The sequence below is a fragment of the Diplotaxodon limnothrissa genome, linkage group LG3 (assembly GCF_057381915.1).
Source record: "Diplotaxodon limnothrissa isolate DT_005_m linkage group LG3, D_limnothrissa_male_GT1.1, whole genome shotgun sequence".
NCBI lineage: Eukaryota > Metazoa > Chordata > Actinopteri > Cichliformes > Cichlidae > Diplotaxodon > Diplotaxodon limnothrissa.
This window is the reverse complement of record NC_140598.1, coordinates 70,493,252-70,519,166: the sequence shown is the minus strand read 5'-3', so window position 1 is coordinate 70,519,166 and position 25,915 is coordinate 70,493,252. Positions and strand designations below refer to the sequence as shown.

General features: G+C 40.6%; 1 protein-coding gene across 1 annotated transcript; it reads right to left on the bottom strand.

Moving 5' to 3' along the window:
- Window positions 1-11,276: 11,276 nt before the first annotated feature.
- On the bottom strand, window positions 11,277-24,443 carry LOC146637680 (protein NLRC3-like). Its single transcript, XM_085349771.1, has 5 exons — window positions 24,388-24,443; window positions 22,071-22,149; window positions 21,443-21,671; window positions 19,506-21,300; window positions 11,277-11,514 (listed from the first exon to the last, which is right to left on the bottom strand). The coding sequence occupies exons 2-5, from the start codon at window positions 22,071-22,073 to the stop codon at window positions 11,319-11,321; spliced, it is 2,223 nt and encodes a 740-aa protein (XP_085205897.1). The 5' UTR covers window positions 22,074-22,149; window positions 24,388-24,443; the 3' UTR covers window positions 11,277-11,318.
- Window positions 24,444-25,915: the final 1,472 nt, after the last annotated feature.

Below are 25,915 nucleotides of genomic sequence, written 5' to 3'. Positions count from 1 at the left end.
AGAGACATCATCCTTCAGAGCACACCGACTGATGACCCGTCAGCACTGAGCAGCCTGTACATCCTGACAGGACACGAAAGCAGCTACTGAGAGAGGACACGGGGCTCATTCGACGGTGTTACCAAAGAAAAGCACAGCCTGTCTGTAACTGTGGGGTGGAAACGATGCTCTGTTTCACTGAGGCTGTGCCAGGAAACGGTTCAATGCTGGGAATGACAAATGTTAGGAAGGTATCCTGCTGACTGTCCAGCCTTCACCTGTACACAAGACACCTGTCAAGGTCCTCGCTGGGGTTATAGTTGATAAAGCTTTCTAGCTTTTCTTGTCTATTCAGCTTACCTGCTTAAATCAGACCTTTCTGTTAAAGCTAATGCAGACTCCACTGATCCGCCCGCTCAGTGTGGACGGGAGAATAACCTGAACATGGCCTCTGGGACATCATCGTACTGATGTTATGAAGCGCTCAGTCAGGTTTTCTTCTTGATCAGACTGAGGGGCAGACTGAGTGTGTTTTGGTGCCTCAACATTCAGTCATATTCTGTAAAGCCATTTTCTGTCTGCATGCTGCACATAAACTCTTTGGACCAGAGTGCTGTGACACCTACACCTTACACCTGCAGGAGCTGCTCGGCCATAGAAAGCTGCTCTGTGAAGTGCACGGCTTTTTTGCCAGTGTTGATTTTATGGGTTTAATGTAATAACTAATTTTTCACATCATCGTCTGAGTCGTAATCCCAACGAGGAAACCTGGAATGTAAAACTTGATGGACGCTCCAGCTGAAGAGTGAAGTGTCAGACTTTTAATGGATCTTTCAAGCATTAGCGTACTTACAATGGCAGAAACAGTGCCACGTCTAAAGCATAGGAGCCATCTTCATCTCATTCTTCCCATTTCATGCAAGTTTCTTCTCATCCTCAGATGGACAGAATTTGGTTTGCTGACTTCATTCAGTCACACCATACTAGAGCATAAAAAGTGGAAATAAACTGGTCAGTAAGAAAGTGTGATGCTTGAAAGTATAGCGTAAGGACAGCAGCAGCACTGCATTTACAGCTGATATGATGACTTCAGCATCTTTAAAGAACTGTGAAGGAATTATCAGTGCTAACACAACCTTAAGCACGTGATGTGACCGCATACACTGCTTACACTTTCAGTATCCTTACTTAAAGAGAACATCTCAGAAAAAAGTACAGTTAGCAAGAAGCTTTGAGAACAAGGCAGTGTTATTGTATGCTAACCACCGTGGTGGTGTAGCTTGTCCTGATAAAAAGTGAATGTGGTCACATTATACTTGTTAACTAAAATGAAAAAATAAAATAATTCCACTACATGGGTAAAGATATTTATGATATTTATGGAAAGGATACTATAAAAGTAACACTGGCCTTTCCATGAGAGAAACTTGAAGTACAGTATGCATGTTGAGATTAATGTTTGTTTAATATGTTTTTGCTACTATGTGAAGATGTGATGTTATTAACAACACAGAATAGACAGAAATAAAGATTTTCATATCTCTTGGAGTTTTATGAAGAGTTTGTTGGGTTGTTCTTCTTTGAATGTGTGGATCGATGCTTCTACGATTTATATCTTAATCCTTCAATTTGTAAAAAACATTTTGAATTCCGTTTGAGAAGATAAATGAAGGTTCTTGCGTTCAAGTGGAGGCTCTACCAGACTGAGAAAGTAACTGCATAACTGTGTTATTCCTGCACCCATAGCAGCAAGTAAGTGAAGGCAGTGATGAGCGCTGATGAGTTCTCAGATCACTCAGTCAGTCTCTGAACGTCACCTTTATTGTGATCGCGCACTTTAAGCTTTCATGCCTGTATTTTTGCACAATTGTGATAATACTGTATTGAAAGAAATCTGTGCACAGACGAACATGGGGCGGCTTTGCTCAGGTAGTAGAGGAAGGTGCTTCAATCCCCGTCTGCATGCCAAATATCCCTGGGCAAGATACCAACGCAGAGTTGCTCTCCGAATGTGTGAACATTACACAGAAAGTGCTTACAGAGAAAAGTGCTTGCGTACACCTGAATGAGGCAAGTTCTTTAAAGTGCTTTGAGTACTATATAAGAACCAGTCCATTTACATCGCCAAAGCACTCAATACTCTCTTTACAAAGTTCTCTGTAGTTTGTTTCTCCAGCACCATATTTGACCGCGGTCAAGTGAGCCCTCACTTACGACCACACAGTCAAGCCAGCCGCACCTAAAATGTTGTTGCACTATTCTTATGCATATTACGGTACGGGTGCCGACTGGCTTAGAAACGCAGTCTTTTGTGTCCTGACACTATTGTGCTTCACAATCCACTCCCAGTTTTGGTTCATCTCCACTTTTCACCCTGTGATCCACAGCCCAAATTACTGTACGGTTTTCCGGAAAATCAACAGTAAACTTTACCCAATTTACAGTACTGTACTATATATTTTCTCATCTTTGAGCTCAGATTACAGGAAAACTGTAAGAGGTGACACTGATATTTCACTGCATTCTGACTCTGGGTGACCCCCACTCTTCACCCTGTGATCCACACCCAAACTTACTGTACTGTTTCTGAGATTGCTGTGTTAACCCTCTCAAGGCAGGCGTTGCAGATTTGCAACAGTTAAAAGCTAACAACCTGATTACCCCACATACATATTTTATGAGTTTTTTTTACTCAGAAGCACCACTGCAGGTATTCTTTTGTGCATTAGCAACAAAAACGTAATTTGAGCCTGAGAGGGTTAAGTATGAGTATGACAAAGGCTAAGAAAATATACTGCCTGAAATAATATCAAATTTAAACAACAAATTACAAAATTGCCACACCTGCTGTTATTGCCAGGTGTTCGATAGAGCATTATTTAGTCATAAAAAATACATATCATTGAAATATCATCAGTAAAAGAAACACTCTCACTATGTAAGACATGTTAGCAAATTCAGTTAATAAATAATGTATCAAATCTATACAGATGTTTGAAGGTATAATGCAAAGCATGTTTGTTTCTTATGGCTTACAAATGTGTTTGCCTTTAACATAATTTACATTTCATTTATACAGTTTCACAGACGAAACAATAAAATAGGTTTCCTGAACTGTTCTTCGTGGCCCAAATTTTGAATCCTTTTGAGGGGGATGCATTATCCATGAAGGTGGGCAATTTGTTCATTGATCACTGACCCTCGCTGACTCTGACGCCTCCTAATTCTGCTTCCAGCCTCGCTGATTAATTTGTTGTCACTGATGCTGTCACCAGTTGTACACAACATCTCTGTTTGTCCACCAGTCTAATCTGTAATTCAGGTGAACCCAGAATTACCTGCATCTTTGTAATGTTTCAGAAAATATACAATATATGTTGATGGGCATTGTCCCACTTTTCTTTCCTTTATAAGTAAGAATCTCTGTGGTTTTAATGACAATTCATATACAGATTGTGGAGGACATTTTATTCAACACTCAAAAAAGTTCCTCACCAGCAGACTGTAGTACAATTTCAGCCCACAGTTAATAAACCCATCCAATGCAGCGTTATCAGAGAAATTATGCAAGTGTTATGTTTGTATGTGCTGGTAATCTATTTATCATTTATCATGATTCCTGCTCTGATGATTACTTTCTTCTCCTTCTGTAATTTTAATAGATAAAGGATGTTGAACATTAAGCTCCAAACAGGATGAATGAGGAAGACCACAGAGGAGAATCGTGGATGTAGTGAAAGAATACATGCAGATGGTTTTTTTCATGGTGGAGGAGCAACTTCTGATACCATCTTAAAGAAAAAACACATAAAATTGAAGAGTAAAAATAATGACAACAATATGTCTAAATTTTTTATTAATTCTTTAGAGCAAATGCAGTCTTGTCATGGTCAGAGTTGCCCACTCATATTTAACTAATTCAAATACAATTACTGCATTTAAATGCTTATGTTCTAATAAAAGGCATCGTTTAATACTTCTGCCATGACAACCCAAATAAATCAATGAGAGGGAAACGGGAAGATTAGTCATCAGGCAAGGTTTACTGTTCATTTACCATGCCTTGATAACAGTAAGCTTAACAAAAGAAAAATGTTGGCGACGAGAAAAGGTGTTCTGTCAAAACATCCTACCGTAGCGTAAATTTATAGTCTTGTCTATCAATCCGTGCTAACTTATCAGAATATGCTACCTTACATGGTAAATGGCTCTGTCGTATAGGTAGCATGTTCAGATGGTCCAATCACACTATTAAAACATGCTTCCTGCTGGGATTTATATAGGTAGCATGTTCAGCATGTTCAGTGTGCGGCTTCGACCTTCCCCGTGGTGCTTACAATTACCCATGGCCGTAATGCAGGTTCATTCAATCTTTGGGAGTGCAGTACCTGGAACATACAAGGACAAGGTTGATGTAAAGACAATAAATTCAATGAGACAGGGAGGACACAAATTGGCGTTAAGTAATAATTTGCCCGATTATCAATGTGTTAGTTTGCATCTACTTTACAATTATGGGCACATGATATGATAACGATATTTTAGCAGTTCAATGATAAATGTATAACATTAATTAAGGTGGGGGGTGGACAATGGCTATTACACTCGATGCACTCCAGCTGACTTACCTTGGTATGAATGACGACGTACTCACAGTTTGGCGGCTTGAAAATAGCCAAATTTTGCACTTGTAAATTGGATGTGCGCCTCCAGTGACTTGTAGTTATGAAACTGGTTCCCAGTGTAAGCGCTTACTCCACAAACAAGATACGTGAAGATATCAGGGTAGGACAGTGGCGGTAAGTCGTCTGGGTCTTTACTCCACTGCCGTATTTCATATGGGTCCAGATTTGCAATGCACTCTAATTTTTTCAAGTGCTGCTGCTTCGCCTCTGGACGCAATCGGTCTCTATACCGTCCGTTTTCTTTTGAGCTGCTTTTAAGCGTGTTTCTTGTCGTCGTCGTTCCAACACAGTGCGTTTGTTTTGATTTGTGGACCCGGAAAATGGCGCAATACATTGCGGCGTGAACCAGGTGTAGGACTGAACTCTCCCACACACATCACATCACTATAAGACTGGACTCTCACACACATCACATCACTATAAGACTGAACTCTCACACACACCACATCACTATAAGACTGGACTCTCACACACATCACATCACCACACACACTGGTTTTTCTTCATGTACACTTCCTTATAATCTCTTTCTGCTATTTGCACATTTTTACTGTAAATTTCTAAGTTAAATCTGTACATTTTGTAATAACCTGTAAATTGTAAATACTGTAAAACCACTGTCATTTAATGGCATTGCACAGCTACAAGCATTTCACCTCAGGTCATACTGGGTATGGTTGTGTGTGTGACAAATAAAATTTGAATTTGAATTTGAAAGTTTTTCCAGGTGAGTTTGATCCAGGGGGGTCTGAAGCCAGAGTCAGACAGAGACTGTGCAGAGACTGTAGAAGGACAGAGCAGCAGCAGAGCAGTCCAGATACACTGATGATCCTCTGTCAGATCCAGAGGGACACACAGGGATGATGCTGGACTCTACATTGTGTCTGACAGTGGAGCTGTTCTCAGAGCAGTTCACTCTGCAGCACTGACAGTCATCTGCACTTCTTCTCATTCCTCTGTCAGTCACTGCTGGATGAAGCTCTCCTCTCCACCTCCCAGTAACATGGCCCAGTCAGAGCGTCTCTACACACAAGCTGCTGCTGCTTCAACCTCTCTGGATCATCAGGACACAGCTCCTCCTCTCTCAGCACACACACTGTCCTGTTTACCATGACCTCCACCTGCAGAGAGAAGAAGGAAGAGCAGAGGAGATAAACGAGTGTTTCCAGAGACTCTTCATCAGCTGTCAGTCAGTGATGCAGCACATCCAGTATAAAGAGCAGCAGGGACTTCAGTGCTGGGACTGTACTAGGACTCATTGTTGCTTCACTTTTTCTAATCTTTGGATTTTTATTGAAATTGATGAAAATGTTTTTCCCTCCTAGTTTGAGTTTGGACTTTCATTCATTAGAAGAACCTTGGTGTGTCCACTCTGAGCTCTGTAGGAACCCCAACAACAAGCCCAACAATCCAGATGGACGGTTCCAGCTGTTAACTGGAGGAATTCCATCCAAACATCTGCTCTCACTAAATTCTTCCTCACCTACAGACTGTGTTCTTCACTGCTTTAAACTTGGAAATGAATGCAGTCATTGGTCTGCGTGCTGCTTTGTTCAGAGAGCTGATTGGCTGTTGACAGCGTTTGATCAGAGCGTGTCAGCCGTTACCATGGTGACCATAAAGGTCAGAAACAGGAAGTGTTTGTGTCCAATCCTGAAGCCTGTCACCATTCTCCTCTCACAGCTTCACTGAGAAGCTGCAGCTTTACAGGAAACACTGGATCTTTGTTTCATACTGACTGTGTTTAGTACAATACTGCTGACAGCACCACCCACTCACTCCATCACTCTACTGACCTCAGAGTCTCCAGTCTGTAGTCTGGACTCTGCTGAAGATCAGACAGCTGCTTCACATCTGGATCCTTCAGGTTGTTTCCCCACAGCTCCAGCTCTTTCAGATGGGAGGGGTTGGACTTCAGCGCTGCTGCCAGATAATCACAGCTGATCTCTGACAAACCACAGCTCCACAATCTGTATAAAGAATGAAAGATGTAAGTTTATTAGACAAAGTGTGAGCTTGAAATCATTCAGTGTTTCATCATCTGTTCAGAGCTGAAGAAGGTTCAGAATGTAGAAGTTTAGAAAATGGAAACTCCAAACAGCTGAAGCCAACAGGAAGCAGCTTCAAACAGGAAACTGTGCAGAGTTTCAGACTATATGTCCTGATGCAGCCAGTTGGATTTTGGAGATTTGAATCTCTGTTCTGTGACTAAGTCCTTGAATCATTTCTTCCAGTTGGTCCAACAAGACAGACTAAGTGTTGGACATGTGTTGTGGCTCCATTAGGGGAGCTTCTAAATGTGATGTGATGGCCCCTCTGGGTCTGTCAGGTCACAGGACTGAAGAGAGCTCAAACTGGGCACACAGTTGTTCCAGTCTGGACCAAAGACTCTATACTGGGACTGAGGGACTGCTTTGACTGCACCCACTGGGACTTTTTAAAGGCTCATGTTCTCACTTAGATCATCGATTTCTACTTACATTTCTTTCTGGGAAAAATGGGGATTACTTTGGAAACAGGAAGTATTTTCCCCAATAAGCAGCCCTGGATTAGTAAATCACTCCAACATGTTCTCAGGCAGAAGAAGCTGTCTTGTTATGAGGGAGAGAAGAAAAAGATTGAGGCACAGAAACTTGTTGAAAGAGAGATAAAGCAGCTAAAATCAGGTGTAAAAGTAAAGCAGAGGATGAGCTGAATAAAGGACACTCAAGGCTGGCTTGGAAAGGAATGAAGTCCATGGTGGGGATGCAGAACAAGCAGCAAAGATGAATGTGATGCTGAATCAGCAGAAGACTTGGACTCATTTGATTCCAGCTTTGATATCATTGATTTCAATGAAGAGCTTTGTGATTGTAGCAAAGGGCTGGTAGCTCTGAGAGTCCCACTGATGAGGTGTTTGTGTGGAAATCTCTTAGTGGGACCAAAGAGAGAAAAAGCCCTGGTCCTGATGCTGTGGGAGGGAAATGATTGAAGTGTGCTGTGAGGAACTGACTGGGAGATTTTCACACATTTTCCAGTCCTCCTTGGAACAACAGGAAGTTCCCAGCACATGGAAACAAAGGTTAAGTGTCCTATGGCACTCAGTGATGATGGTGCTGTGGCCCCACCACCTCCACCTCTTTGTAAAGGAACTAACTGTAATCTGAAGCTTCAAATGGAACTAAGACTTCCTCCACTAGGTGGCAGTGTCTGATGAGAAAGTGTTAGTGGAGCTGGCCTGGAGTCAGAAACAGGAAGATGCAGGATTTGGGCTGAAATGGGGAAAAGTGGTTGGCACTAGTGCCTTAAAGCAAGAAGGTTGTAGGTTGAAGCTTGTTGGCCTTTCTGTGGAGGTTGGATGTTCTCCCACAGTCCAATGAAATGCTGCTTAGGTTCATTGGTGCTTCTAAATTGGCTGTAGGTGTGGATGTGAGAGAGTGCTTCTCTGTCTCTCTCTGTTGGCCCTGTGATGGACTGCTCACCTGTGCAGGTGGACCACGCCTCTTGCCCTATGACAGCTAGGGCACAGGCTGCAGCCCTGTGAGCCTAAGCTGAATAAACAGTTAGCAAAAATGATCCATAGATGGCCTGAAATCCCCCAGTTAGCAGTTTGGTAGATAGCTATGACATGCTAATCCCATCCAGCAGCTGTATTCTACCTGTAAGCTGATCCCTGCTGAGCCAAAGCACTTTTTCATATACAAATTACAACCTTTAATAGAAACCTATTGGTCAGCATCTTATTAGCCTGCTGTTAGCTTCATTCCACAGAAAACTGAGAGAAACTAACAGAGTTGATAAAGAATAAAGAGAAATGTGCTGATTTAAAGCCTTTGAAGTACTTCAGATGATCTCTGTCCACTTCTGTCCACTCATTCATTCATGTAAGCTTTCTAATGCAGCTTTGATCTTCACAGTCTGCTTCATGAAACTCATTCTAACCCTGAATGTCAGAGTGTTCCTCCTTCTCTTTCCCATCATTCATGCTGGCAGTGGAGGAGATTTGGATGTTGGACTGTGTTTTGGATGATGTGTGTATGTTTGTGTTGGACTGCTGTCTGTAAAGCAAACGCACATTTTGCTTTGGATTTCAGTGTCAGACAGACTTTAAGGTGGAATGAAGAGTTGGAGAGTTTCACAGTGAATTATCCAGTGGAGGATTTTTCTTCTTCTTTGAAGGTTTGAAATGTGAACATTGTTCTGCTGCAGTCAATGGACTAAACCAGAGAAGAAGAAAACAGACTTTACCATGAAGATCCTCAGTGTGGATCAGTATAATATCAGCCTGATGTCTGCAGTTTAGTGTCAGCACAACTTTCACATCATATTCATCTCAGCACAACTAAAACATGCTGACTGACCTCAGAGTTTCAAGTCCACATCCTGGACTCTCCAGGAAACCACACAGATGCTTCACTCCTGAATCCTGCAGCTTGTTGTTCCTGCTCAGGTCCAGCTGTCTCAGATGGGAGGGGTTGGACTTCAGTGCTGCTGCCAGATAATCACAGCTGATCTCTGACAAACCACAGTAACTCAATCTGTATAAAGAATGAAAGATGTAAGTTTATTAGACAAAGTGTGAGCTTTAAATCATTCAGTGTTTCATCATCTGTTCAGAGCTGAAGAAGGTTCAGAATGTAGAAGTTTAGAAAATGGAAACTCCAAACAGCTGAAGCCAACAGGAAGCAGCTTCAAACAAACACAACAAGAGAAAAAACTCTGAATGTTTCAAATTAAAGTCGTACGTTTCTCATAAAAACAGGACAAAGACTTGAAAAAGTCGTGTTTTTCCTTCCAGGAACCACAAGGCTTCACTTTTAAAGGTGAAGTGTGAAAGAAATGGACATATTTGAAGTCCAACACCTTTTTCCAGTCACATTATTAAAGCAGACAAACTACAAGCTCATTTTCATTCCAACAAGTCATCTTCTGACCTGGACTAACAACACTGGTCTCTATGTGCAGCTGGCTGTGAGACCAGTGCTCAGGGAGCGTCTACAAAGTGCAACACTGACAGAACATCACACACTCATTTGCTTCCAGCACTTTCACACAAACATCTACTGTCATTATTGTCACCAAACTCTGTGGATCCTTTAGTGCAAATTCAAATGGGATCAAATGGTCAGACAAAAGAGGGTTATGAGGAAATATGATGAAATGTTGTGTATTAGCAGCAAGTTATTGAATCATTTTCCTCAGAAACCAAACAAAATGATTGACAAACATGTTTTTACAAACTCAGTGTTGGACTTGGATCAGCAGGATAAGCTGATGTTTAAAGGCATTTGAGTCTCGCTGTATGAGAGTCCAGTTATTACTCAATATTTATGGATGATGTTCTTTCAGTGTTGCACTTTGTAGACGCTCCCTGAGCCTCACAGCCAGCTGCACACGGACCAGCTGACATTACCCAGCATTAGAGGCGGCTGTAAAAAAATGGATTTTCCTATTTAAATGGTTTTAATTTGAATAAAGCGATGTTGATTCATTCAATCCTGAATCGATTTTTAATATAAATGTATTTTGCCAGAATCTCAGGTTAAAGCTCCCAAAAGTATTTCAACAACAAGCAAACAGATAAAACAGTAAATGAGAGCAGCTAAACACACAAAGATGGAAACACAGAGCGTGGATCGTTCACTCGACGGCACGTACACGGACACGCCGTCGGGGCTGAAAGTGGACAGCTCACAGATCCTGAAGCTGCAGGTTTCATCTGTCTCCAACCAAAACTGACTGAACCAGCAGCAAAAGAAGATCCAAACTACGCTTTACGTTTGATGAACATCGTCATGAATTCTCTCTGACTTTGACGTTTACTTCCTGCACAGCTCTCTCTCTCTCAGTGTACTTCAAGAACAGTTTACCTTCAAAAATCTGTTTCCTGCATTATTCACTGCTTATTACGCACCAGTCTGCTGTTGTGTTCACTGCTGTCGGCCTCCGAAAACAAAGCCTCATTTCTGCTGTTCAATACTGAAGAAATGTAAACCTTTTAAAATGATGACAGATTACAAACTCTCAGCTGTGTCTGTAATCAAACCTCTGTAACTTTGCTTCACTTCAGCAGCATCAGCTCATGTTCACATGTTGATTCATGGTTTGCTTCAGTTTTTGATGGACTGCAGAATATTTTGAAGGTTATCTGCTATAAAAAGCCAGAACAGGAAAATCTGCTTCATGTGTTTCTGTTTGATCCTCAGTGACTTTGACACAAAGGCCTCTGCTGTGATGATCAGACCTCTGATCAAGTCTCACAGTGTCAGCTTTGTTTTTATACATATGGATATGTGCTGATAAATGATCAGAATTATAATATTTCCCACTGTCTGCTGTGTGCCGTGACCTTTGACCTGCTAAAGACAGTCAGCTGTGGATTATTCATTGTTGTGTCTGATACTTAGAACTGTGAGGAAGAACACTACACAGTTAATCAGGGTCCCCTCTCTCTGAATCAGGAAAGGTGGGCAGGCCGCGTGTGGGCCGCGGGCCATACGTTGAGTCTCACTGTTTGAAATGTGAACATTGTTCTGCTGCAGTCAATGGACTAAACCAGAGAAGAAGAAAACAGACTTTACCATGAAGATCCTCAGTGTGGATCAGTATAATATCAGCCTGATGTCTGCAGTTTAGTGTCAGCACAACTTTCACATCATATTCATCTCAGCACAACTAAAACATGCTGACTGACCTCAGAGTTTCAAGTCCACATCCTGGACTCTCCAGAAAACCACACAGATGCTTCACTCCTGAATCCTGCAGCTTGTTGTTCAGGCTCAGGTCCAGCTGTCTCAGATGGGAGGGGTTGGACTTCAGTGCTGCTGCCAGATAATCACAGCGGATCTCTGACAAACCACAGCCCCTCAATCTGTATAAAGAATGAAAGATGTAAGTTTATTAGACAAAGTGTGAGCTTGAAATCATTCAGTGTTTCATCATCTGTTCAGAGCTGAAGAAGGTTCAGAATGTAGAAGTTCAGAAAATGGAAACTCCAAACAGCTGAAGCCAACAGGAAGCAGCTTCAAACAAACACAACAAGAGAAAAAACTCTGAATGTTTCACATTAAAGTCGTACATTTATCATAAAAACAGGACAAAGACTTGAAAAAGTCGTGTTTTTCCTTCCAGGAACCACAAGGCTTCACTTTTAAAGGTGAAGTGTGAAAGAAATGGACATATTTGAAGTCCAACACCTTTTTCCAGTCACATTATTAAAGCAGACAAACTACAAGCTCATTTTCATTCCAACAAGTCATCTTCTGACCTGGACTAACAACACTGGTCTCTATGTGCAGCTGGCTGTGAGACCAGTGCTCAGGGAGCGTCTACAAAGTGCAACACTGAAAGAACATCACACACTCATTTGCTTCCATCATCCAACCTGAAGAGGAAACAGAGACGCCTCCCCTTCAAAGTAAAAGCTGCTCCTTTTGGACACAGTATCAAAGAAAGTCTACAGTATAACATAGAAAAGACAGAACAAAGTTTTGGTTGTTTTTAAATTGTGCAGAAATGAAACTACACTAAGCTCAATTATGTGACAGACATTTCATCCCATGTCAGTTTGGCCTCATCCTGGGCCGGATTATCCAGCACACACTCTGACCACAGGCCCAGGGGCCACGCACAGCTGGCTCCATCCAAGAGACAGGAAACAAACCAACACAATAAAAAGCACCATGTGATCTTCTTACATCTTCAAGACAAACATAGTAAAAACATGAGCATATTTGTTTCCTGATAAAATGATGTGACAGGTAGAACAGAGTAAAGTGGTGGTGTTACAGCCTTTCTCCCCTCTGCTGCCGAGGCTGTTAGTTTCTCCCAAACTCAGCTACAGGACTTCCAAATGAATGAAAGCAGCAGAAGTGGCTTTACAAATGAAAGAGGAAGAGGAGAAGAAGAGGAGAGGGAGGCCACCCTGACCATCACTCCAGCTGAAAACATCACACTTCCATTAAAGTTGGTGAGGAAATGTTGAGCAGGATGAGCTGCTGGCTAATCTGGAGGCTGTAGCAGCAGCTCTGCAGCCTGTTTTTATCTGCTATCATCAGATCTTCATCATCCTCATTCACATCCCTCACGCACTCTACAGCCTCATCAGCACTGACTTCATCTTCACTGACTGATGGAGCACAACATGAACCTGTGGAGGCTGAAACACTGTCCTGTCAAACATCTCCCCGTCACCACTCCACTTCTGTCAGCCTTTAAATGAACCCTGCTCAAGTCTGTCACTTCTGTTTGGAGCCAAAAGAGGTTAAAGATTGTGTCACTACATTCTTGTCTGGAAAATATTAAAAGTGTATTTGGTGACACACAAAAAAGGGTAAAGTTTAAGTATAGTTTGGGTCCACACATGTCCAAACCCTGGTGTGTAGGCCTACTTAGTATTGAGAAAAGCCCACTAAAAGAACGCCCACCAGACCAAAGCAATGGTTTTGACTTGATCAGCATTAACCCCGCCCCCTGACTTTGATGGGTGAAGCTGACAAATAAAATGTATTTATGAACAGCGATGCAGGGCCAGGAGTAGCAACGTGAATTAAATAAATACATCATTAAATAATTCATTAAATGTGTCAGTAAAATAATTAAAATAGAAAACAAACCAACAAAATATGTAATTAACTAATTTGAATTGTACATAAATAAATAATGAATTATTTTAAATGAAATTAATTATGTACATTTTTCAATCAATCAATCAATCTTTATTTATAAAGCACTTTTCATACAAAAAATGTAGCACAAAGTGCTTTACATAGTTAAAAGCAGCCCACCCCACCCTCCAACTCACTCCCCACACTCACATTAACATAAATGATGTGAATACACACATATCCCCCCCCCCCACACACACACACACACACGCGCACACTTAAAGAGTAAAAATTGGGCTGGGTTCACATGAGCCAAGTGAGGAAACACTATAACAGGGAGCCGTCTGCACCGAGAGCCGGTCACAGACCGCAGCCTCCAGGCTGGGCACACAGCAGGAGGGAGGCAAAGGAGCCCCCCAGCCAGGCTGAGAGGGCTTTTATAATTTTAATGAATTACTGAAATAAATAATTCATTAGTGATGTATGTATTTAATACAACCATAAAATTATTGCTAGTTTACTCAAAATAATTTTAAGATATCAATATTAAAGGTTAAATTATGATAATGAATACATGCAACTATAACTGATGACATAAGAATTTGGATTTTTTTAAGCTAAAGCGAAGGTGCTGCCTCACTTGGCATCCCATATGGAAAAGAAATAGTAAAAACTTATATGTGATTACTCATGAAAGTGGCCACTTTCTCATTACTTTCATATATTGTTTTAGTAGATATCCGAAACATACAAGTTTCATTATATAATTTTTCAAGGGATCTTATATCTGTTTTCACTCTTATATGCTTTTCATACAAGTTTCACACAAGACAGATACAAACTTTATAAGATTTATATATATCTTTTCCATATGGGATGTTACTCTCAAATCCTCCCTAATAACAATAACATAACTAGAAAAATTTGCATTTCCTGCGAAAATGCTGTGTGGATGCCTTAACGCTGAAGATGTCTGCTGAAAAAAGCTGAAAAAGTTGAAAAGTTGCAAAAAGTTGTATGGCGGTGAAGAAACTGAAAATTCTGCTGAAAACAGGTGAAGAAGCAGACATTTTTTGCTGAAAAGTGGTGAAAAGCAAAAAATTATATGGAAAGGGGTAAAGACGGAGAAATTTTTCCTCAAAAGTGGTGAAAAAAAAATGTTGCCGTGAGCAGGATTCGAACCTGGCCCTCTTGGTCTGAAGGCAGCTTCTCGTCTCCCTGAGCCAAACTCATGCTCACAAAGAAAAGGTGGAGAGACTGACAATTCTGCTAAAATGAGCAGAAGCTGCTGAGAATTGTGCTGATAAGAGGTGAAAAGGCTGAAAACTTTGCAGAAAAGAGGTGAATCAGCAGAATTTCTGCTGAAAATAGGTTTTTGCTGAAAGAGCTGGAATTTGTGTTAAAAATGGTGAAGAAGCTAAAATCTGTGTTGAAAAGAGTTAAAAAAGTTCAACTGTAAACTGAAAATATTATTGCCACAAGCGGGATTTGAACCCGGGCCTCCCACTCCGAGAACGCCTTCTCATCTCACTGAGCTAAAACACAGCTCAACCCGGCATGCAAAATCAGTGACCACATTGATAATGTGTTCCATTCATTTCAATGGTCAAAAGTCATAACACACATTAGCAGAAATAGCAGAATTTTTTAAAGTTTAAACATAGTATTTCTGCTAAAACTTAGTATTTATACCAGATAATAATTTTTTCCTACCAAATCATAGCATTTGTGCTGAAACACAGAAAATTCTGCCAAATCATAGTATTTGAGCCAAATCATACAATTTGTGCTAAAACATTATTTATGATTTATGATTTAGCAGAAATACTGGGACTTGGTAGAAATACTATGATTTACATGAAATACTTTGACTTAGCAGAAGTACTACAATCTAGCAAAAAGTACTACAGCATAGCAGAAATTCTATCATTGAGCAGAATTACTAGGATTTAGAAGAAATACTATGATTTGGCACAAATACTTTGTTTTAGCACAAACACTGATGTGGCTCAAGAACCTTTATTGTGCAGTTATACTATGATTTGGAAGAAATACTATGCTTTGGCACAAATACTATGATTTGGCAGACACTATGATTCAGCAGAGATAATATGATTTGGCAGAAATACTAAACTTTGTCACAAACACTATAATTGAGTACAAGTACTATAAGATTACAGAAATACTATGATTTAGCAGAAATGCAATGTTTTTGCAGAAACACTGTAATTTCGCTTAAATAGTATGAAATAGCAGTAATACTATGATTTGGCAGAAATACTACTTTTTAGCACAAATACTGTGATTTGGCAGAAATACTATGACTTAGTAGTAATACTATAACATAACAGATTTCCTCAAAATACTATGAAATTGCAGTAATTCTATGACTTGGCAGAGATTCTACGTTTTAGCACAAATACTATAACAAAGCAGAAATACTATGACTTAGTAGTAATACTATAACATAACAGTTCAATGTTCTTGCACAAATAACACAATATGGCAGAAATACTATGTTTTAGCACAAATACTGTGATTTGGTATAAATACTATGATTTGGCACATAAACTATATTCCGCAGATACACTATAACATAACAGATATTCTACGACTTAGTAGTAATACTATAACATAACAGAATTATTAATTGGGCCAAAATGCTATAATTTGGCAAAAATACCATGATTTGGCACAAATACGATGATTCCGCAGAAATACTGCGTTTTAGCACAACTACTTAGATTTGACTGAAATACTATGATTTAGAAGAAATACTATGACTCCATACAAATACGATGCTTTGGGACAAATACTATGTTTTGGTTCCAATACTATGATGGGCAACAAATATTATGATTTGGCACAAGTACTATGATTTAGTACAAATACTACGAATTGGCAGAAATACTGTGACTTAGTAGTAATACTATAAAATGACAGATATACTATGATTTTGCAGACATAGTATGTTTTTGCACATATACTATGATTTCGCTCAAATACTATGAAATTGCAGTAGTACTATGATTTTGAAGGAATCACAGCAAAATCTCCAGTGTTAAATTAACACTGGAGAGTGTCTATATGGGTCCACACCTCTGAGTGTTAAATACAACACTGTTGAGTGTTAAATTAACACTTTTGACAGTGTTATATGTTTAAAAGTAACCTAGTCAGTTTTGAAGATTAACAATGGCTAACACTGAGCAGTGCTGATTTTCTAACACTGGAAAATAACTCAAAATGTTAGAAATATTCCAGTGTTAGAAAATCAGCTAAAAGGTACTATTTCTGCTTTTTAGCAGAAATACTGTAATTTGGCATCAATACTATAATTTGGGATAAATACTATGAATTGGCACATATACTATATTCAGCACATATACTATAACATAACAGAAATTCCTCCTCTTAGTAGTAATACTATAACATAACAGAAATATTATGATTTGGCCCGAAAACCATGATTTTGCACAAATACCATGATTTGGCAAATATACTATGATTTAGCAGAAATACTATGATTTAGCAGAAGTACTAAGATGTAGCAGAAGTACTTTGCTTTAGCAGAAATACTATGATTGAGGAGTAATACTTAAACATAGGAGAAATATTGATACACAGACACACATACACAGACAGTAAAGGGAACAGGAGCTGTGGAGAGTCTGGGCTTGGTATATGTAGGTCAGTTAAATTAGCTGCACCTGCTGTAGTCAGCCCTTACACACACAGACACAGAGAGAGGTGTGAGTTTTCTTCAGTGTATTTCTGACATTCAGGATTCCCCTCGAACAAATGGCCATAATTTCCTAACCGTAGGGGTTAGAATGTTCATTCAGACATCGTTTTGTTCAGAACAGATGGGGGAATCTTTGGGTCTTCATAAATCAGAGATAAAATATAAATTATCAAAGATATATGACTTGTAATACACTGTAACTGAGAAGAGGCGAAGCAAAAACTACCTTGACTTGCCCTCAAACAACGTTTTGTAACTCTAAATCTCTATGGAGCATCAAAATCATTCTTTCACCGTAAGAGACAGCAGGCTTTGGTGAACAGTCATGGAAATTTTCAGGTCTCTCTGGAAATCCGTTAAAAAAATATGACGAGAGAAAAAAGTGGTTAATTTCCAGAGTTTGAAATCTGAAGAAATCTGAGCGAAGGACGAATTTCCTACCCTCAAACAAGTCTAACTCATCTCAGAACGGTAATAGGTGAGAAAAAAATTCTTGAATTGTGAGTGTCAGGAGTGTCTGAAGATATACGGGGACAAGCCTCATGTTTTAACTTCGCTTCGTTAAGGAGATATGACGATTCGAATATGCCTCTCATTACAGAAATCAAGCGGTGATTTTGAACAAACTCTCCATTGAGTTCATATGGAGAGTTTTCACACTTTGTGTTACTCTGAGGAGATTTGCAAAAATCTATAAGTCCCACAACAATGATAGTGACATTTTCTGAAAGCCAGCAAAAACACCTACGTTTTGATGTATAATTTGTGGGGCTTGAGTGGAAATTGAACTAGTAGCAAGAAGTTATTCATACATGAAGAGAAAATTCAGAACGGACCAGCACTCACTCTGAGTTAATTGCATAGCAACCATAACAACGCATGTATTTTGTGAAAAATCCCAATTTTGCAACTGAAAACTTAGAGAGGGATAAGATTAAAACGGTAGAAGATCTGAAAAAGCTGAATCACACAGGAATAGCCCAATCATTTGAGAACATTTTAAAGTTTGAATGGAGTTTCTACGTGAAAGTATGAGCATGTAGTTAAGTTTCAAAGACAAGCAAGTTTTAGCAGAATTGTGGAAGTTCTCCATTCATTTCAATGGGACAAAAAAAAAGGAAAAAAGTGTAATATTTTAAATGCCCTGTGAGGGCATCCACACAATAAAGAGAAACAGGAACTCAATAGTGTGAATGCGCTTTCAAGCATTCACACAACTAGAAAAATTTGCATTTCCTGCGAAAATGCAGTGTGGATGCCTTAACGCTGAAGATGTCTGTTGAAAAAAGCTGAAAAAATTGAAAGTTGAAAAAAACACTGCCCTGAGCAGGATTTGAACCTGGCCCTTCTGGTCTCAACGCAGCTACTCATCTCACTGAGCCAACCTGATTCTCACAAAGAAGAGGTGGAGAGACTGACAATTTTGCTGAAATGAGCAGAAGCGGCTGAGAATTGTGCTAATAAGAGGTGAAAAGGCTGAAAACTTTGCAGAAAAGAGGTGAATCAGCAGAATTTCTGCTGAAAAGAGGTAAAGAAGCAAAAAGATGCGCTGAAAAGAGATGAATCAGCAGAATTTCTGCTCAAAAGAGTTTTTTCTGAAAACAGCAAAGATTTGGTCTAATAAGAGGTGAAAAGGCTGAAAAATTTTCAGAAGAGGTGAATAAGCAGAATTTGGGCAGAAAAGAGGTGAAAATTCTAAAAATTCTGCTGAAAAGAGTTCAATCAGCAGAATTTCTGCTGAAAAGAGTTGAATGAGCAGAATTCTGCTAAAAAGAGGTTTTTGCTGAAAACAGCTGAAAAAGCTGGGATTTGTGCTGAAAAGTGATGAAAAAACTGAAAATTCTGCTGAAAAGGGGTGAAAAAGCTGAAATTTGTGTTGAAAAGAGTTAAAAAAGTTTAACTGTTAACTGAAAGAAATGTTGCCTTAAGCGGGATTTGAACCCAGGCATCCCAGTCTGAGAACGGATGCTTATCTCACTGAGCTAAAACACAGGTCAACCCGGCAAGGAAAATCAGTGAGGCCTCTGATAATATGGCAGAAATTGGCAAAAATTATTGCAAAAAAATATTCAGTATCTCAAAAAGTATAGAAGTTATGAGCACCAAAAGTCATAGCCCGCATTAGCAGAAAGAGCAGAATTTTTTAAGATTTGAACGGTGAAAATAGCACAAAAACTGTGGGAGTAGTTAAGCGCCAAAAAGTGTACGGAAGCAACTACAATAAAATAGTGGAATAAAGAATAAAGAGAAACAGGAACTCAATAGTGTGGATGCCCTCCCACACTAAAGAATAAAGAGAAACCGGAACTCAATAGTGTGGATGCCCTTTCAGGCATCCACACAATTACACTTTAGCCACAAGAGGGCAGCAACATTAATACAAGTCGCGTGTATATAAAGGTATAGTGATTATATTACAGTGATTTTGACAAAAACAAAACAGAAGTTGATGGCAGTGTGTTTTTCAATAACATACCAACCAAAATAAATAATAAAAACTTCATAACTTACAGAGCTTTTTTAGAGACTTTGACCACTGGCAGCAGCCTCAGAAGAGCCTCCTCTGAAGCAAAGTATTCATTCAGGTCAAACACATCCAGATCTTTTTCTGATGACAGTAAGATGAAGACCAGAGCTGACCACTGAGCAGGAGACAGTTTATCTGTGGAGAGACGTCCTGAACTCAGGGACTTTTGGATCTCCTCCAGTAGAGAACGATCATTCAGTTCATTCAGACAGTGAAACAGATTGATGCTTTTCTCTGCAGACAGATTCTCACTGAGTTTCTCCTTGATGTACTGAACTGCTTCTTGTTTGGTCTGTGAGCTACTTCCTGTTTGTGTCATCAGGCCTTGCAAACAAGTTTGATTAGTCTTCAGACCCAAGAGAAAACGAAGGAACAAGTCCAGGTGTCCATTGGTGCTCTGTAAGGCCTTGTCCACAGCACACTGGTGGAGAGATTGGAGTTTTGGTTTATCAAATAATTTAGACCACATTGATGTTGTTTGTTGTTCTTCCAGCAGATTGATTCCAGAGTTGATGAAGGTCAGGTGGACATGAAGAGCAGCCAGAAACTCCTGAACACTGAGATGAACAAAGCAGAACACCTTGTTCTGGTACAGTTGTTTCTCCTCTTTAAAGATCTGTGTGAACACTCCTGAGTACACTGAGGCTGCTCTGATATCGATGCCACACTCTGTCAGGTCTGGTTCATAGAAGATCAGGTTTCCTTTCTGCAGCTGATCAAAAGCCAGTTTTCCCAGTGACTCAATCATCTTCCTGCTCTCTGGACTCCAGTGTGGATCTGTCTCAGCTCCTCCATCATATTTGATCCTCTTGACTTTGGCCTGAACCACCAGGAAGTGGATGTACATCTCAGTCAGGTTCTTGGGCAGCTCTCTTCCCTCTCTGGTTTCCAGCACATCCTCCAGAACTGTAGCAGTGATCCAGCAGAAGACTGGGATGTGACACATGATGTGGAGGCTTCGAGCTTTCTTGATGTGGGAGATGATCCTGCTGGCCTGCTTCTTATCTCTGAATCTCTTCCTGAAGTACTCCTCCTTCTGTGGGTCAGTGAACCCTCTGACCTCTGTCACCATGCCAACACACTCAGGGGGGATCTGATTGGCTGCTGCAGGTCGTGTTGTTATCCAGAGGCGAGCAGATGGGAGCAGGTTCCCTCTGATGAGGTTTGTCAGCAGCTCATCCAATGAGGTGGACTTTCTTGTTTCAGTCAGGATTTTAGTTTTGTTGAAGTCCAAATTAAGTCGACACTCATCCAGACCATCAAGTATGAACACAACCTGGAAGTCTTCAAGCCTGCAGATTCCTGATTCGTTAGTTTGATTAAAGAAGTGATGAACAAGTTCCACCAAGCTGAACTTTTCCTCTTTCAGCACATTCAGCTCTCTGAAAGTGAATGGAAATATGAACTGGATGTCCTGGTTGGCTTTGTCTTCAGCCCAGTCCAGGCTGTATTTCTGTGTTAAGACTGTTTTCCCAATGCCAGCCACTCCCTTTGTCAGCACTGTTCTGATTGGTTCGTCTCTTCCAGGTGAGGCTTTAAAGATGTCTTCTTGTCTGATTGTTGTTTCTGGTCTGTCTGGTTTCCTGGATGCTGTTTCAATCTGTCTGACCTCATGTTCATCATTGACCTCTGCAGTCCCTCCCTCTGTGATGTAGAGCTCTGTGTAGATCTGATTCAGGAGGGTTGGGCTTCCTGCTTTAGCAATCCCCTCAAACACACACTGGAACTTCTTCTTCAGTTGGGCTTTAAGTTCATGTTTACAGAGTGGAGCAAATTTTTCTGAAGGTAAGAAATTTAGAAAAAAAATATTATATAATAAATATCATAGCCTTTCAGTACCCTGAAAGGATGAATGTCTATTGGTCCATTTCTTGAGCTATTAGGAAAGATCAATATTCAGTCTTTAGAGAAATTCTCTTACTGCTCTGCAGATGGTCAGCCATCTCATGCTGCTTAAGTCTCCTCAAGAAGTGGAGTGTGATCTTCAGAAATGCTTCTCTGCAGCTCTTTCTTTCATCTTCATCCTCACCTTCAAACATCTCCTCATCCTCCATCTGGCTCTTTAAAGTTTCTGGGTGATCTGGACTCAGAACCTTCTGGATCTTCTTCAGCTCGTTCTTCACAAACATGGTGATGTTGTCCTCCAGCCGCTGGAAAAGAAGACTATATGAATTACCCAGTGGTAAATGGACTGGTTCTTATATAGCTCTCTTTGATACTCTGTGCACACAAAGCATTTATACAACATGCCTCATTCAACCAAGCACATTGTTCTATGCTTAAATACTTTCTTTCACACTCTGATGGATGCATCAGAGGGCAGCTTGGGTTTAGTACGTTACCCAGTACATTTGCCAGCCAGGGTTTGATTCACAAACCTTCTGACTAGTAGCTGACCTGCTCCCCTCCTGAGCTACAGTCACCCCAATCTGACTGAAATCATGGAGCCCAAACTCTGATTTATGTTGGACACACTGACAATCCTCTGGTCCACAAAGTGCAGCATAGAGGTGACTGAAAAGAACAAATGTAAACGTAGTACTACAAACCATAACCACAGAGTCCAGGTGTGTTTGATGTTGCTGTGCAGACTGACCAGTGGAAACCTCTGCTCTCTGCTGGTCCACTCTGTGGAGGAGTAATGTATAATTAGCTCATGTTATGTCTGTCCACACACAGACACAAGCTAAAGGTCCATGAAGTGATGTTTGGATGGGTTCAGTCAATCAGATGACTGTCATGGTGAAGCTTTGCTAGTCCTGCTGATCCCACTGAGAATTAACAACTCAGTTTCCAGATGTCTGTAGTTTTCTGCTCAGTTTCTTTAGTCCCAACAGCTCTTACCATCTCCTGCATAAAGCTTTCCCTCCATGCTCAGATGCCCTGGAACAAGGTGCTCTCTTTATATCAGTGACTGGTTTAAAGGGACAACTTGCAGTGCTCGCCAAACTTTGTGTCAGCAAAAGTAGTTCTAATGTTTCTTACATTTCTTACATTTTTTACATTTTTACACACACAAATCAATGAACGCAAAAACATGAACTTTCCAGATATTTTGTTTTACAATGTTACAAAACTCAGTTCACAACTACACAGTCTGATTTACAAGTACAAAATATTTATGACCACAGTTTGAGCCGATGTATGTCCCGAGTCTGTGGACTCAGTAGTTTTGTGTTGATTGTTCTTGTCTTTTGTTACAATTTCATTCTGATTAAGATTTTCTAGTTCTGAGGTTTTGGTTTCTGTGTTCCCTCTGTACTGTGTTAGTATTGTGTCTCTGTGTTCACTTCCTGTTTTATTTTGACAGTGCCATGTCCTATGTTAGTGTGTCTACTTTTGCTTCCCCTTGTCTGGTTATGTCCAATGAATCCTGCTGTGTCTCCCTTTTCTCCTTCCCTGATTGCTCTTTTGTGTATATGAGCCCTTTGTTTTCTCCTGCTTGTTGCTGGTTCGTCTGTGTTGTCTCCCCGTGTCTCCGTTTAAGGTTTCAGGTTAGTTTTTTCAGTAGAGGTTATCTTAGCTTCTGCACAGGCCATCTCCACTGCACTTCACCGTTTCAATAAAGCTCACTCACTTCACAGCAGTGTCGGCATCTTGGGTCCTTTATTAAATTCAACATGGCTCGCCCCGCTAGCCGTGACATAAGATGTGAAAACAATATCCAAAAAACATGAGGGACAAACAGGAAATAGTTTTAAGGTGCAGGGCCAACAAACTGAGTCTAGAAATAAACTCAGAGTTGATTGAATTAGCATTTTGAATTGGCTGATCTGAGTTACTTCAATCAAGTCTATGTTCACTTTGAGTTAAGATTATACGTGATTGATGTAAAAGAAAAAAGCCATCATCAGCAACTGATTCTGATTTAGCAGGTTTTCAAATCTAAACGGTACCCATCCCTAGCTGGCTGTAGTTAAACCTTTACTTAAAAAGCATCCCTAGACCCAGCTGTCTTAGCTAATTATAGGCCAATCTCCAACCTGACAATCCTTGAAAGAGTAGTTGGGGGGAGACAATCAGAGGGGCAGTGTGATGATCTTTGGTTACAAACTACCGCAGTCAAGTCCAGAGGTGGGTAGTAACGAGTTACATTTACTCCGTTACGTTTACTTGAGTAAGTTTTCGAAAAAAAAATGTGCCATTAAAGTACCTTTTGTTACTTTAATGGCACACATGTTAATGTTAGCCATTTAAATATTAGCAGTTAGCTGAGGCCACAAGAAGAAGAGGCCCTAGAAGAACAATGGATGATAAGATTAGATTTTCAAGACTAGGCAGAGACGTGTTTTCCTTTACTGTCTCTCACAGAGGAGGGAGCAGATACCAGACGAGGTCACGGAGGTACGGGGAGGATTCGCAGCAGACAGCAAGACTGCCACATCCATGCGAGAGAGCGATGGCTACGATAATCTCTGTTTTTGTCTCCCTATATAATGTTGTACAGCCCATGTGAGGGTTATCCTCTCTGTGAACCAGATGCTTGATTTCACACAGAGGTCCACCAACTGACTTTGATCAGTTATGGAACGATTTACCTCGACAGGCTCCTTCACTCGCTGCTTTTAAACCTCCTTTAAAACACACTTTTACTCCCTGACCTTTGACCCAGTGTGACATGTTGACTCACTACCTCAGACAGCTTAAAAAAGTCTTTTTGTTTTTTGGTGCTGCCTAAAAGAACCGTAAAATATCTGTCCTATATACAGTTATGTTCATATATTTTTGTGCTACATCAGGAAACTCAAAAACATAGTTTTTAATATTATAATCCTAATTTTTTAAAACAGTTTTTGTCATTTTTCTTCTCCCATTGCATCAAAAATCATTATTTACACTGAATAAATGAGTCAGCAGCTCTCTTACATTGTTGCTGCAGGTTCATTACTGAAGTCTGGAAGTAATCCTTTGGACCGGTCACTCCTCACAGACACACAGCTGGATGCTGCAGATCCTGCTCCATCCTTTTCCTCCATCTTCTTGATGTCAGGGTGGAGTTAGTCTGAGAGGCAAACACACACACTCAGAGGTGCTGTTGTACTGGAAGCATCACACTGACGGGTTTCTAAAGTTCTCATTGATCATTTCATGGAGTTTCTGTGGTAAACACTGTCCTGTGACGTATGTGTTATGGTGAGGGTCATGAGGGCTAACCAGCCCCACTCCTTACTCCTCATATTTCAGCCTGAAGCACAATAACAGCCTAAACCTAACCAGGAGGCTGTAACCTCAAAGGGACTTCATGGTTAGAAATAAAGGTTCAATGAAATGAAGCAGATCATAAAGACATGAGTTCCAACTTTAAAAGAAGCATCCACACGATGACGGCACAGCAGAGGAGCACTTTCTCTAACACACTGATTCAGTTCCACTGACACAAGGACACACACAGGAAGGCGCACACACACACAAGCCTTTATAAGAAACAACACAATCATCTGCGCTTGACTTGTCAATCCAAGTCCTTAGCCCATGAGTCCGCGGTATCAGACCACAGATATTCCCTTACTTTGAAAAAATAAAGCCAGTTTTCAGAACAGACCTGATGTTTATGCTACAGCCTGTTTACCAATATAATCAATATCAGATATCAGAGCAACAGAAACCTCGGTGATCAGGACGCTGGGACTGAGAACAGGAAGTGGCTCAAACGTCACAGTTTCATAACGTCACCCTGAACTCCACTCACCAAGGGCGTAGATTTGGCATGGACGGAAGGGACGTGTCCCCACCAATAATTTGATCTCTTCGAGTAAAGAAAAACAAACCCGATAGTAAGAAAAAAACGATCTGTCAGCGTCTCGTTCAGCGAGCGGAGCAGAAAAAGTTAAATTACGTTCTCTACTGGAGTCCTACGTCATGTGACAAATATGGCCAATGTGATTGGCTGAGCCTTTCAGGGAGCTCTGTTTAGTTTCAGCAGCGGCAAACCTGCGCTGCGAGGAGGAGAGGAGGATGGCAGCGCAAAGGAAGAACCTGCATATAAGAAATTGTTTTTCAAAGAAACCTGTAAGTCACTTAAAGTCAAGTTCACTCATATAATGTGTCCGTCACAATAACGTTACAGGCTATGCCGGGGTTCTCACACAGCTGAATAAACTGCTGTGTGAAAACAGCAGTTTATTCGACCATCTACGCCAGCGTCCGGTTATATTTTAGACAGCAAGGAACAGACGGCAGGTGACGTAATTCTGAAGGCTAGACCGTCCAATTTCACAGTTGCTCATTTCCGGTCTACCCGGCTTTCGGAGGACCCGGCCCACTTAGACCACTAAGGCCGCGTCCTCAGGTGGACGCAGCCTCTGAAGTTGGACTCCGCCGGCCTGTTTCCGGCTGGACAATAATAACAGTGACATTTAACTTATTTTATCCGATAAATAAACACTGTAAGTTT